The sequence below is a fragment of the Physeter macrocephalus genome, chromosome 10, assembly GCF_002837175.3.
Source record: "Physeter macrocephalus isolate SW-GA chromosome 10, ASM283717v5, whole genome shotgun sequence".
NCBI classification, from domain to species: domain Eukaryota; kingdom Metazoa; phylum Chordata; class Mammalia; order Artiodactyla; family Physeteridae; genus Physeter; species Physeter macrocephalus.
The window spans coordinates 50,772,109-50,787,616 of NC_041223.1; the positions used below are offsets into that span (position 1 = coordinate 50,772,109).

At 39.2% G+C, this 15,508-nt stretch overlaps 2 protein-coding genes across 5 annotated transcripts in view; one reads left to right on the forward strand and one right to left on the reverse strand.

Moving 5' to 3' along the window:
• The window catches only part of CDC40 (cell division cycle 40), a 56,618-nt gene extending 51,563 nt beyond the window's left edge, over window positions 1–5,055 (reverse strand). The window contains exon 1 of the mRNA XM_007122118.4: window positions 4,716–5,055. Within this exon, the coding sequence (XP_007122180.2) occupies window positions 4,716–4,988 (273 nt within the window). The 5' untranslated portion in view covers window positions 4,989–5,055. The remainder of the gene's footprint in view (window positions 1–4,715) is intronic.
• A 468-nt stretch (window positions 5,056–5,523) lies between these two features.
• WASF1 (WASP family member 1) overlaps window positions 5,524–15,508 on the forward strand; it is a 296,489-nt gene continuing 286,504 nt past the window's right edge. For 2 of the 4 annotated variants that reach the window (XM_028494551.2, XM_028494555.2), the window contains exon 1: window positions 5,747–5,925. The gene's annotated coding sequence lies outside the window, so the exon portion shown is untranslated. Of the gene's footprint in view, window positions 5,926–7,628; window positions 7,653–15,508 lie in introns of those variants that run through there. The other 2 variants (XM_024115540.3, XM_028494554.2) reach the window with 2 other exon arrangements.

Below are 15,508 nucleotides of genomic sequence, written 5' to 3' on the forward strand. Positions count from 1 at the left end.
GGGGAGGGGGAGGGGTGGGGAGGGGGGGAGGAAAAAAAGGAAAAGTTTTATTACTGCTTGAAAACAGTTTTCTGCATTGAGTGCCATGTCCTTTATACCCTTCAGATACAGTTTGCTAATTTTGTTGTTTGAATTTTCTGTGTCATCATTGATATTGTTTTGCTTATTCTATCAATTATTGAAAGAAGTATATTAAAATCTTCTGCTGTAATTGTAGATTTGTCAATTTCTCTCGTAGTTATAAAAACTTTTGCTTAAATATTTTGCACTTACATTATTAGGTGCATATAAATTTAAAATTGTTATGTACCTCTCTGTGAACTGAGCCTTGTATCATTATGAAGTGATCCTTTTTCTGTTTTAAAGTCTATTTTATTGACCCTAATACAACCAATGCCATTTTCTTTTTCTTGGAATTTGCCTGATATATTCTTTTCCACTCTTTTTATTTTTGATCTTTCTGGAGATCTTACCAAGCATGGCAAGGCAAGAAAAAAAAAAGAAAAGGAAAAAGGACTGAAAGGAAGAAAAAAATACTGTCATGTTTGCAGCTGGTACCATTATGTAAGTAGTAAGATCAGTCAAAAAATTAAATAATGGAAAAAATAACACAATTTATTATTATAAAAGCATAAAACTAAGATGCACCTAGAAATATCTGCAACAAAACTGTTCAAGATATTGATAGAGAAAATTATAAACTTTCAAAGAAATTAAAAACCTAAAGAAGACCTAAATGAATGAACAGATATAACACTGTCTTCAAATTGATCTAGGAGTCAACCCAACTCCAAACAAAATCCCACCTGGGTGTTAGCAGAATTTACAGGTTAATTCTAAACCGTATACAGAATTACAGGGGACAAGAATAGCCAAGACATTCTTGAATAACAACAAAAAGAGATGGAGGTGGGGTGGGGGTGGGGGAGGTAGAACAACCCTACCAAAGATAGAGCTATATTATTAAAAATGTTCACACCATACACAAAACTTAATTCCAGGTGGAGTCATGACTTAAATGGAAAAAGCAAAAATACAGTGCTTTCAAAAGACAAAATGGGAGGATATTTTTATGATCCTTTGGGAAAAGGAAGAATTTCTCCAACAAGGAAAATGAACCACAATCCATAACAAGCCACAAATTTGCAACACATAATTGACGAAGGATAGTATCCAGAATATATAAGGATCTCCTACAGATCAAAAGGAAAAAGACAACCCAATAGTAACTTCAAAAAATAAAATCAAATCACCTATAAGGTACGTGAAATCTCATTAGTGTTCAGTGATATGGATTAAAAACATTACATAAGTTCATACTTTGCCAGAATGCTTGCTATTAGTCACAATACAATTTGACAAATACAGATGAACTTATTTGTATGCTTCACATCTTCTCCCCTGGACATTTTTCTGTCATTAAATTTACTGGGTATAAGCTTTTTTAAAAGCATATTAACAAACTAGCGATGATCAATATCCCTTACTCTCTCATCACAGAAACCAGATCACTGCGGGGTTTAGCCCCAGCTCTACTTCTAATGGACCTCTGATACCTATTCAGTCTTTCCTCCTGGATTATCTTACTTATAACTTGAAGTGATTGAACTGAGTTTTAGAGACTTCCCCTCACTCCCACCCAATCAATGTACTTTGAATCTCAACATAACATGCTTTTTCAAGACTTTGGTTTTCACTTACTCTTTCATTCATTTTCTCACCTAATGTATTTCTCTTAATCTTGTGTACTAGGCATTGGAGACATGAAAACAAATATACACAACAATCTCTGGTCTCCAGGGTCTGGTCCAGGGGAAAGAAAAATATTAACAAATCACAGCAATGTGGCAAGTGCTATAACTGAGATGTGGAAAGGGGGCTAAGGTAGACAGAGGAGGAAATATGTGCACTGAGACTGAAGGACAGTAGAGTTTTGGGGGGTGGGATGAGGGGAGGCATGAGGCAAGGGATCTCCATGCAGAGACTAGTGTGGGCAAAATCTTGAGAGAAAAAAAAGAAAATAGGCTTTGGGTGCTTTGTAGAGAGTTCAGCATGGGAGAATGGTAGGTCTCATAAGGAACTCAGAAATTACCCAGCAGGCAATAGGGTGTCTTGGGGCAAGGAAGTGATACAATAACACTGGAATTTAGAAAGACCACTCTGAGTGCATTGTGAAGGGAAAAGGGGGTATGGAACTGGGAGACAAGAATAGAGGAAGTAGAAAGACCAGTTAGAAGGTTATTATAATTGTCTTGAAGAAAAATTGTAAGAATCTGAACAGTGGCAGCAAAAGAGGAGAGATTTGATAAACATCATTGGTACTATTGGGTAATGGGTCCTGGTAATGAACCGGACCCATTACCCAATAGCAGGGGTTCAGAAAGAAAGAAAAGTCAAGAATGACTCCTGAGAGAAGTAAGGAAGATATGAAGTAAGGCTGTGTCAGTAAAAATGGAGAGGAAGGAGTTGATTTGAGAGAAATTAATGAAGCAGAAATGTTAGAACCAACTGAATGACTAGCTTCAGGGGCTGAGGAAGAAGGAAGAGAAAAGGAAGACCCCTCTGTTCTTGGCTTGGACTAATGGGTGGGTTGTGGGATCATTAATCCAAATGGGAAAAACAGGTGAAGCAGATGCCGAGGGAAAGAAAATGTCAATTTTTTAGCACATTGGATTGGAGGTGCCTGAGAGCTATCCCGGGAGAGAGGGCAATAGTTCTGAAGCTAGCAAGGAGTTTAGAATTGGATAAGGATAGTGTGCCTGGCACATGCTTTATGACAAGTCTTGAACTCCATGAGATAGTTACTAGTGTTATCCCTACTTCACAGATGAGAAAAAAATTAGACACAGAGCACTTAATTTATCCAAGGTCACCATCTGGGTAACTGCTAGAGGTAGGATTTGAATCCTGGCAGTCTTGATTCCAGAGCCTGTGCGAACCACTTCACAGTATTCACCTGTAAGTCATCAGGAGCACTGCAGGTTGAAGGCCTGGAGAGTATGAGGGGTGCAAAGGGGGACTAAGGACAGAGTCTCAGGAAACACTAATATTGAAAGGGAGGGCAGAAGAACAGGGGATCAGAAGACTGAGGATGGCCCCATGGAAGCCAAAAAGAGAGAAAGTTTCAAAAAAGAACTATTTAATAGTGTCACTTGATGCAAATATTCAACTCAGATGACAGAACTTGACAACTGGAAGGCCAGTGACATTACTCAGGGAGAGTAAGTTTCCCAAGAGGCTAGGGCAAGGCTGCATTGAGTTGAGGAGAAAATGAGATAAAGTGAGAGAGCTCCAAAAAGCTGAGCTGTGAAAAGAATGAAGACTCAGGAGGCCGCTAGAGGAGGGGTGTAAGTTGGGGGAGTTTGTTTTGTTATAAAAGTAGGAGGATCCTAAGCATTCTTTCATACTCGATATACATTAGTAAAAAGTAAAATCCATGAATAGCTCACTAAAAGCCTGCAAAAGACTTAGGTATATCACTATCACTAGACTGGGAAACATCTTAAATACAAAGGAATTTTAGCACACTGCCTCCCCTCACCACATCTTCAGCTCCTGATCACCCCCATTGGGCTCTACTGGGCCTATACTACCAACTGGTGGATGCTCTTCTCCAGCTCTAGACACACAGACCTTTCCTCGGTTCTTCAAACACACTAAGCTCTTTGCCATCTGAAGGCTTGCTGTCTCCTTTTGCTGGGAAACTCTTGCCTTATCGTGCACTTGGCTGGCTTCTTCCTGTTCCTCAAAGCTGCTTTTGCAAGAGGACTTCCCTGACCAATCTACAGAAGTCATACTCCTAACTTATTCTTTATCACTGAACTCTATTTCACGGAATTCTATTTTTTTCCTTTACAGTACTCAATTCAACCTGTAACCACTTTATTTGCTCATATTTTATTGGCTGCCTCTTCCACTAAAATGTATGCAATCATGATGTCAAAGATGTCTGGCTTGTTTGCCTCTGTGTCTTCAGCCCTTAGAACAGTTCCTGGCAAGTAACATGTGTTCAATAAATATTTGTTAAAGGAACTATATAACCCAATTTTTCCCTCTATCACTTTCCTCAATTGGGATCATGCACACTGTTTCTTAAGTCCAAGGCCTTTTCTCACTGTCTTAACTTATATATGCACTTTTATTAGATACCAGGATCTCTGCTGCAAGCTTTATTTGTATCATTTCATTTAACCGTCACAATAGTCCTCTCATATAGATAGGTCCTTTTAAAATTATATCTCCATTGTACAGGTGAGGAAACTGAGGACGTTGTATAACTTGCCCAAGTTCAAACAAGTGGTGGAGCCGGGATCAGAATTTAGTTCTGACTTCAAAAACAAAACAAAGCCAGGCCACAGCTCACTTCAAGTGAGGGCACATACTCTAGTTTGGGAAGTCCTGATTTAGCTTTGTTTATGTTCTGTTACACCTACTCCATCCAGGCCACATCCTAATCCATAAATTCAAATTTCACCCCCTCTTCCCGCTTGCTTTCTGAAGGTGGGAGGCGAGAGCAGGGAGTGGAGGGCTGTCCTGAACTTCCAGTTCCCAGATTCTCCCGAGGAAGATGCATATAGGGAGAAGAAGAGATCCAAGCGTTAGCCACTTACCTTTCAGGACTGAGGACGAGGTAACCCGGGGCCTAACAAGTGACTGTCGGATTCTGGAGCAGAAACCGACAATTCCAGCCCCGCACTAGTGGCCAAAACGCTTACCTTAACTGCCACCTCCGGAGCGGAGTCCACCGCCACTGCCAGAGAGGACTTATCTGAAGACGATTTAGTCAAGTGCATAAGGGAGTCCGCGGCTGGCAGCGAACACCGTCCACCCTCACTGTCCGAGTCCGATTCGGACCCTGAACCCGAACCATACGAAGCAGCCAGAGATGCAATCGCAGCCGACATGACGGCAACAGACACTCTGCGGAGACCAGGCCCTGGCGGAAGAAGGAGTAGCTTCAGGTCCTGACAGATTGCCATGACACCCATTATTTAGCTCCTTTCCTACGAAATCGTTTATATTTTAAAACAATCATTACAATCGATTAATTAGTATTAGAATAAGAACAACAGGACTTGGAATTTGGAAACATTTACCTAGGGAAATAGAATTATAATAGCTTATAACTTTCGGGACCTTTGCGGCTAGATTAAAGACTACGAGTTCCGAAATACCTTGAGGCCTCGAAGTGCTACGCTTCCGGCGTGCCGCGCGGCGTGAAGAGGGAGAGGCACGATGGGAACTGTAGTTTAGAGAAAGGGGGCGGGGTGGGCAGGCCCCTCTTTGACCCCGCCCCTGAATGGTAGGTTCATTCAATTGGCTATCATCTTTCCTCATTCCCTGGCCAAGCACTGTTCTCTCCGTCCCCCTCCCCCAAACTGAGGATTGGGCAATACCATAAAGCCTCAGGAAAGCGGGGGGGAAGAGAGATATTCATTCCCCCACTGCTGGGTGAGTGGGTGGGGGCTGAGTTTCCCACCACAGATGCACCTGGGCACTGGGAGCTGAAGAGGAAAGTGAGAATCATAAGTGGGAAGACCTTGAGTGGCGGGGAATAGCTCCTGGTGGGAGAGATGGGGGATTAGGTGGCGAGAGTCCTGCGGTTCCCCCTGCGTCAGGCGCGGGTCTTCGCGCCCGGTTGTGGAGAGTCGCGCTCTGGGAGGGGGCAGCTGCGGGGCGGGGGGGCGGCGGCGGCTCGCGGTGTTGTTCGCTCGCGCGTCGAGCACACGGTGTGTCCGGTGACCGGCGGGCGTCGCAGGCGGCGTTCCTTGTGGCCCGGTGCCTCGGCCGCTGCCCACAGCGGGTTCCACCCGGGAGCCTGACAATCCTGGAGGCTCTAGGTGGAGTCCCGGGAGCTGAGAGGGACCGGCGGCCACCGCCGAAGCATGAAGAAGGGGTAAGGCTAGAGCCCCTCAAGATTCCTCGGTGAGCGCGAGTCTCTTAGGAATTGTTTTTTTTTGGGGGGGTGGGGACAGGGTGCCGGGAGAGGAACTCTTCCTCACTGGCCAGAACGGAGAGAGGTGTGCGTGGAGCACTAGCCCAGCAAAGGTTGCGAGGATGGGCGCGCCTACCCCGCGACGGCCCCCACCCCCATTCGCGGGTTTCCAGAGCTTCGGCAGCCAGACCGCCGGCCCGGCTGGGTACCCAGGGACACGGCGGCCGGCGGGCGCACCTGGGGCTCGGTTGCGGGGACCGCCCCGAGGCTGCTCTAGGCGGGGAGACTGCGGGTCTTACTTAGGTGCCACCGCCTGAGAGCCCCTGCCTCCGCGGCCCGCCCCTGTGCCTTCTCGCTCTGGGGGAGGCTGCGGCACCCGGTGCCGGAGAAGCCCCGCTCGAGATACGTGCCCGAGGCTCTGTAAAGCCAGCTGGTGCGTTTGCGTGTTTGCGCCGCGCGTCTGTGTCTAAAGAGACAACATAACGGTAAAGCGAGTGCCGGGATCTCTTTCTTCGCTAGAAGAAGAGGCCAAGCGCGGTTCTAGCCTCCGATGCCGGCTATGGGGAGGGGGGGTGCCTTGAGCAGAGTTAGGGAGCTGCTCACCCAGCTCCGATGTCAGCAGGACTCGCCCATTGTGCCACCCGGATAATTATTCAACTCTGCAGCATCCATTGCACCTTTCCCATTTTTCTTTTCCCCTTGCTGTAGCATGCCCCCTAGCTTCGGTACTCTGACGCCTTCTCTTGCACTTGCGGATGATGAACTGGAATAATGGTGAAAAGAAAGCACATCTGACCTGAACATTCATAACCTGTCCTATAGCCGATTAACTAATCCCCAGAGAGACTAGATACTTGAATACGACTCAGTCTAATTCTGTCCTTTTCTATGTAAAGTGTGCCTAGGATTATATATAGTTTTTTTTGTTTTTTTGTTGTTGGTGTTAGATCCAAGTATTAGCTAAGTCTTATTCCTGTCCGGTAATTGATGTAATTGATTTATTGGTTATTCAACCCGTCTAATGTTCTTAAATTTAATTTGTATAGGAGATAACTTTCATTTTCCTAATTGTTGGTAGGACTGTATCATAATTACAGATTCAGTCTCAGTCTTTGAACTCTCAGGAACAGTTTTTTTCCCTTATGCTCTAAGTTTCTGTTAGGAAAAGTGTATTTTTTAATGTTCAATATTTGATATAAAATTTCTCAAGTTTTGAATAAGGAAAGTTTTGTATTGCTTTATTTTTCAATAGCGGAATATTTGATTGCCAATTCTAGCCTCCGATTGAAAGAAAGGAAGCATTTAATGTTTAAGATGGGGTTTTAACTGCCATAACATTTCCTAAATTTATCTAAATTTTACTTTTTATTCAGTTCTTTTCTTTGTAATATCATGTATTTAATTACTTGTTATAGAATTTCTTCTCATTTTTCCAACTTCTGTCTACAAGGATGGGTAGGCTACAATTTTGCATGATCTACCTGAAAGATGAAATATTTTTTGAACATGGAAGAAACAACTGTTGGTTATTTGTTTATTATGTTAAAAACTGTTTACATCCCACTATTTAAAAATAAACGATTCACGACCAAAAATAAGTGTTTTATTTTTCTTTTTGTGATCCTCCCTTTCCCCCTTTTCTTGTTTAAGATTGTTGCCATAACCCTCTTGGTAAAACGGAATTGCACATAGACATTGCAGAGGCAGTTGTTTTAAGGTACAGTAATTGTTTTATGGCACTTGGAAGTGGCGCACATATAATATAACTTGATGGTGTAGGATCAGTTGCTTGTTAGGAAATGACCTTGCAGTTTACAAAATGGACACCTTGTCTTGGTTTCTTTATATGTAAATGGAAATAAAGCCATTTTGCCACTAAATAAATTTAGTGCATAAATTAAACAAATGCATAAATTAAGTAAATATGTTTTCATGACCCTTTCAAAGAATATCTTAGCTAATGAACGATGAAAATATTTCAGTGTAAAATACAGTGAAAAATGTCATTAGGATTTTCTGTGGCATGTTAGAATGGATGATTTACATTTAATTTTGCTTTGGAGACATATGGCTCTAAATGGAAGAATGTTTCTCATCTATCAAGTTTTTAATAATTGCAAATTTAATAGGTATTATAGTTAATACATATATGTAGTTGTAAATATAGGTATAGTTAATATTCATGAAAAAGTTATATGACTTGGTAGTAAACAAGTAGAATATTGAATTAAGTTTGTGAAAAAGAAAATCTCCAGAAAACATTAAGGCCTTTTTCATTGAAAAATTTGCAGATGACACCATTCAAAATACATTTTGAATTTGTAATACATTGATTTTTGTAGTGTAATATAATACATTGACTTTGTAATACATTGAAAATACGTTGATCATTTGTGAGGTGTGATATGGAGCTACTTTGTTTATTATTCAGGTTTGTAAATAACCATTTATATATTCAGAGATGGTGTATAAATATAATACTATATTTAATTTTACATTTTGCTTTATTGTCAGAATATTTTAAGGTATTTCCAAGTGCTTGAGTTTCATTATTACAGTAGCTAGTAGCTTTTGATTTTCTTATCGTGGGATTAACTCAGTTAATTTTCATAGCAAAAACTACAATTAAAATATATTATTATTACTTTTACCAAAACAGTGCTTTTAGTTACTTTGTGGGGAAACTTCATATAAATAAGACTATTCAAATGTCTTTAAAGTTACTATTGTATAGTTTATGTTTTTGAAAATTAATTTGATGACATTTTTAATGTTTTCTTAAATGACCAACTAAAATTTAGCTGTCATTATTACTTGGATAAATACAGTTTACTCAAGGTTTTTCTAAGCTCCTTGAGGACAGGAACTGACCCAATGCTTATTGTCATAAATCTGAAATTGCTACCCTAGTGTTTAGCAAATAGTATAGGTTTAATTTTTTATTGGACAAATAAAATGAATGAATGAAGACTATCCATGGATTTAATATACCATGTAGACATTTTTTAAAAGATCTATCAAATAATTTTTTTTTTTTTTTTTTTTTTTTTTTTTTTTTTTTTTTTTTGCGCGGTACGCGGGCCTCTCACTGTTGTGGCCTCTCCCGCTGCGGAGCACAGGCTCCGGACGCGCAGGCTCAGCGGCCACGGCTCACGGGCCCGGCCGCTCTGCGGCATGCGGGATCCTCCCGGACCGGGGCACAAACCCGCGTCCCCTGCATCGGCAGGCGGACTCTCAACCACTGTGCCACCAGGGAAGCCCCAAATAAATTTTTAATTCATAAAGCTTGTAGCTTTATCTCAAGAGAAAAGAAAAAAAATGTATTTGGAAGTTGTTTGAACTTCATTTACCTGTTCAGGCATAATTCCTTTACCCACACATTTTTTGAACTAGCACTAGATACTGTATAATGCATACATTGTCAACCTTTCATTTATGAAATGATAATAATTTTCTTCTTATTTCTTACAGGTCATTTCATGAAAATGTACATTAAAGGTTTTTTTTTTTCCTAAATTAGATGAGTATAGATATGTGTTTGATTCTTTTTGACTTATTTCATTTTTCCAGTAAAATATTAATTTAAAAATGTATGTAGAGTATATCCTGTGCTAAATGTGCCTGAGTACCTAATTTTAAGAATAAGTGACCTCTAGGGTGGAGCTTTTTTATAAAATGAAGAATCTTGTGTTTTTAGTTTATCACATTCAGTTTATAATGTTGAATCTTTGTGTAGTGGTAGTTCCTAACTTACAATAGGATTGATTATATTTTAAAACTTGTTAAATGGTTTAGAACTTGGAACTTACATTCTCAGAAACAATATGCTTGGTTAGATTTGCAGACAACTCACCAAATTTAACCCATAATATACTTGAATTTTAGGAGTAGACTAATACTATTAGAGAGTTGTAAAATTGTATTATTAGTTAATATAAATACTATATTGAAAATACCTATAGGCATAATACCTATACCTATATTAAAAATAATGTGTACAACAATCTTTCTGTGGGAAAATCAATTCAGAATCTACCTTGAAATGCTAGGAATACATTTCTCTTGTGTTAGACATAACAAGGTTATTAGGAACTTGTCCTCTGACACCCACTGGACATGAAGATTTTCCTCAGTTCAGTGAGTGGTGCAACCTTACATCATCTGGGGCAAGAGGTCAGAGAATGAGAAATTGGAAGGAGCCAAGATCTGTTTTGTAACGTTGGACAAGTCATTTTACCTCTTAAGGTCTTTGGTTTTCTCATTTATAAATTGAGAAGGTTGAAGTAGATGATCTCTGAGGTTCCTTTTGGTTACAAATAACATTCAAAGGCGTTTCAAAGCTAAGTGTAACCCTTTTTACTGAGAGTTCATTTTCCCTTTCTAATGTTACTGCTTATATACTTCCTGTCAGAAAATTTCTCCTTTCTGGATCTACCTCTGGAAAGATTATAGTCTTACTCTTTTTCTCACATGCCTATTCGTGGGAGCAAGACTTTTTAGGTTTTTTAAGGAATTTTTTTTTGTTGTTACGGTTGCTGTTTTGTTTGCTTTGTTTTTATTCTTTTTTTTTTTTTTAACTCCCAGCACCACCAAGAAACTGAATTAAGATGATTTTCTTTGCTTTCCCTTTTTGAGTTTTTTACTGACAGCCTGTAGGTAAAGTCAAGGTAGATTTTATTTTCATACTTTGGAGAAAGATCATATGCAGTGTATCTCCAGAGAAATTTTTTTAGAAGGCAAAATATTGTAACTAAAGTTGTGGAGTGGGTGTATGAAGGTAAAGAGATGGAATATGACCTGAGAATAGGGTTGACAGATAATGTACGGGGTATCCTGTATTTTTATTTGCTAAATCTGGCAGCCTTGCCTGGGGTGCTGTGGATCTTTGGGCCGGGCAAGAGTACAGTGATGGGGTGGTTGGAGGCAGAGGGAGACAGGGAGAAAGTCCTCCTTGAGGACAGGGCAGTTTTGTTGTTGTTGTTTTGGTTGGTTTTTTGTTTTGCTCTCATTCATTTTTGTGTTTCTAGTACTTGTTCTTTAAGCTAAATGGATGTTTGAGCTGATATAATTACGACGGAAGAGCAGGTAAATAATTCTCTTAGGAAGGTGGTAAGATAAAGATGCTGTGAGAAAAGGGGTTATGAAACACAGCTGTGTTTGTCATATACACTGGAGTATTTTGTAGGTTTTTAATTAAGTTCTTATTTAGAGGTTAATAATATTCAAGAATAATAGGTAACAGGGTAACATGGTCTCCTAAGAGGAAAAGAAGTACCATTGCATGCTTGCTCTGCGTGCAAGCTACTGTATAGGTACTGTTGTATTTATTGTCTTACTTATTTGATATCATAGTCTTATGAGGATTTTATGGAAGAAGGGGGTTAACTGAATTAAACAAGTTCATCCTGCTCAGCAGAAGCACAGGTTCTCTGGGCACCACTCTCTTCCCTTTACTGCTGAAGCAGCCATTTTAATAACTTGATAATAGTAATTCTGCCTGCCTGCTACCTCTCCTTCATCTGCATTTGGATAATCTAGTGGTGATTGTCCCATGCTAAGCCAATTATTCATTCAGCACATAATTATTGAGGGCCAACTAGGTGCTAGATAGATACAGAAAAGAGAGTAAAACAGAGGTCTTGATTCTCTTAAACAGCATGGTAAGAGACTGATACTAGAGAAAGGCACACATTTATCATTAGAAATTTTGATGAGTGCTCTAAAGGACAAGAACAGGTAACCTAGTTTACCTTGGAAATCAGGGACAGCTTCGTTGAGGAAAAATTGGTGGACATTAGCTGTATGAAAAAGGAATAGAAGGTAAAGAATGCGTGGAAAACAATTTTGATATGGGAAAGAGCTTGGCAGGTTCAAGGGACTAAAGAAAGGCCAGAGTAGATAAAGCTGAGCTGTGTAGTGGGCAGGAGGGCTTTTGGAGGTAAACGGGAGGCAGACCAGGCAAGGCGCGTTAGCTCTGGCTCAGTGAGAGGTACGGATTTCTACTTTAAGTGTATTGGGGAAGGCCATGAGGAATTTTAACCAGGTTAATCCTGAATCAGATCTGTCTTTTGAAAAGATCGCTCTGGCTTAGAGGGGGCCACGGAAGCCAATCACAATTCTGCCCATTTCTGTAGTTTATTGGTCCAGTTCTAGACGCTCACGCTGAGCCAGGCTACTCAGTTTTTCCTGGGTCCTAAGTGCCCAGAGGGTGGAATAATTTGTTTTCTCTCCAGTGGCTGAAGCTATAAGACACAAAACTGAGAAACTGTTAATGGCCTTGTTTCTTGCCCTGTGAAGTAGATAAGCAGGGGCATCTTGAAGAAAGAACAAGAAGAGAAGTAGATACAGTCTTGGTTGTGTTCAAGTGTCTTTGTCCATGGTCCTGAGATTGGGTTGCGAGAGGCACCTTAGTATCTTTGTTATAAGTTGTTCTTTTTTACACAAACTAGTTGGAATGATATTTTTGGTGCTTGGCAACCAACTAATTGAGTCCTCGCATAGTTTAAGTAACTTGTACAAGGTCACAACGCTAATAAAAATGGTAGAGGTTGAACTTGAATAGAGATTTCAAAGTCCCATTTTTTCCTATAACCATATGCTGCCAAGCCACCACTCCTTAAATTAATGATTCTAAAGGGATTCTAAGGAGGTGGGTGTTGGGTGTGATGACACCTGTTGGATGATGATGGCAGCAGTGCTTTATTTGGGGTATGTTTTGCAATGGTAAAGCTTCCTGGTGTTCTTTTCTGTTGAGTAACAGTTACTCAGGTCTACTCTAAAAAGTTAGCCTTTCTATAACGACTAACTCATTTGAAAAGAAAAAGAGAAAGAAAAAGCTTGTGTGTCAGGGAATGGATTAACTCATTTGATTCCTCTACTGAAAAATGTGAAGTCTGTTATGTTTTCATGTTATGCTACAAAAGTAAGCTTTTTTGTTTTCCATTCTTTGATAAGACATATATTGTCTTATATCTGGGTTTTGTTTGTTTGTTTTTTGGTAAATTTTTGTAACATAAATGTGCTCGAGATAAAGCCAGAGAATTGTGGAAAGGTTAAGCAAAATGGGAGGAATATGAGAAGCATTTTATATTTTAGTTGGAGAAGAAAACTAGCAGTCATTTATTTTTAAAACCAAAATAAAAGCTTTGTGTGATACATCATAATACATGGCTAGAAATTTATCAATTTTGTTGATATTTTCAAAGAACCCTCTTTTGGTTTCATTGGTTTTCTCTGTTGATTTTCCATTTTCAATTTCATTGATTTCTGCTCTATTTAAAAAAAATTCTTCTGATTACTTTAGGCTTATACTGCTCTTCTTTCTCTAGTTTCCTAGGGTGGAAGCTGAGATTGATTTTAGATCTTTCTTCTTTCCTAATATATGCAGTCAGTGTTATAAATTTCCCTTTAAGCATTTGATAGATCTCACACATTTTGATGAGTGGTATTTTAATTTTCATTTACTTCACAATATTCAAAAATTTATCTGAGACTTCTTTGACCCATATGTTATTTAGAAGTGTCTTATTTAATCTTCAAATATTTGGGGATTTCCCAGCTACCTTTCTGGTATTACTTTCTAGTTTAATTCCATTGTGGTCTGAGTGTATACATTGTATGATGTCTGTTCTTTTGGGGGGGAGGGTGTTTTACAGCCCAGAATATGGTCTGTCTTGGTGAATGGTCTGCGTGAGCCTGAGAAGAATGTGTGTTCTTTGTTGTTGGGTGAAGTACTATATAAATGTCAATTAGATCCAGTTGACTGATGTTTCTGTTCAGTTCAACCCTATCCTTATTAATTTTCTGCCTGTTGGATCTGTCAGTTACTGATAGAGAGGTGTTCAAGTCTCTGTAATAGTGAATCCATCTGTATTTCTCCTTGCAGTTCTGTCAGATTTTGCTTCACATATTTTGGTGCTCTGTTGTTAGGTATATACATTAAGGATTGTTACGTCTTCTTGGAGAATTTATACCCCTGTCATTATGTAATGCCCTTCTTTATCCCTGGGATATTCTTCTGCTCAGAAGTGTCTGCATTCTCTGAAATTGTGTCTTTATATTTAAAGTGGGTTTCTTGTAGACAGCATATAGTTGGGTCTTTTTTTTTTTTTCTAGTGCACTCAGATGTTCTGTCTTTTAATTGCTGTATTTGAACCATTCACATTTAAAATGGTTATTGATACAGTTGGATAACTATCTACCATATTTGTAACTTTTGTATTCATTACATTTGTTCTTTTTTTAAATACTTTGGTCTTTTTCAGCCTTCTTTGGCTTTAATTAAGCATTTTATATGGTTTCATTTTTCTCTCCTTCCCTCGCATATCAATTATATTTCTTTTAAAAATGTTTTTAGTGCCCTAGAGTTTGCAATGTACATTTACAACTGATCTGAGTCCACTTTCACATAACATTATGCTGCTTCACAAGTAGCACAGGTATCTTATAACAGAATATTCCAGGGACTTCCCTGATGGTCTAGTGGTTAAGACTCCATGCTTCCACTGCAGGGGCCACGAGTCTGATCCCTGGTCGGGGAACTAAGATCCCGCATGCCTTGCTGCACGGCCAAAAAAAAGTAAAAACAAAAAAAACCCCAGAATATTCCCAATTCCTCCATCCATTCCTTATATCATTGCTGCCATTCATTTAATTTATGCATATACTATAATTACCCAATACTTTGTGGCTGTTATTACTTTGAACAAAACAGTTGTCTATTAAAATCAAAGAGAAATTTAAAAAAAATTATTTTACATTTATTCATTCTCTGTTGCTCTTCCTTTCTTCATGTAGATCCAAGATTCTGATCTATATTGTTTTCCTTCTCTCTGAACTTCTTTTATCTTTTCTTTCAAGGCATGTCTTCTAGTGACAGATTCCCTCAGTTTTCACTTGTCCAAAAACGTCATTACTTCTTCACTTTGAAGGGTAATTTCTCTAGGTTGGTGGTTTTTCTTTCAACACTTTAAATATTTCACTCCACTCTCTTGTTCGTGGTTACTGACAAGATGTCAGTGTAATTCTTATCATTGTTCCTCTATTCGTAAGTGTTTTTCCTCTGGCTTTTTCAGTATTTTCTCTTTATCTTTTAGTTTTCTGCGGTTTGAATATTATATGCCTAGGTGTAGAGTTTTTGGTTTTTCATTCTTGGTGTAGTCTAAGCTTCATGGATTTATGGTTTGGCTCCTGTCATTAATTTTGGAATGTTCTCAGGCATTATTACTTCAAGTATTTATTCTACTCTTTTCTCTCTTCTCTTTCTGGTATTTCCATTATACATATGTTACACCTTCTTTAATTGTCTCACAGTTCTGGGCTATTCTGTTCTGTTTTCTCATTCTCTTCTCTCTTTGCATTTTAGTTTGGGAAGTTTCTGTTGATACTTCTTCAAGTGCACTGATTCTTTTCTCATTTGTGTCCAGTTTACTGATGATCCTATCAAAGGCATTCTTCATTTCTGTTGCAGTGTTTTTTATTTCTAATATTTCTTTTTGACTGGCTCTTAGAGTTTCCATCTCTCTGCTTACATTATCCATCTGCTTTTGCATGTTGTCCACTTTTTCCATTAGA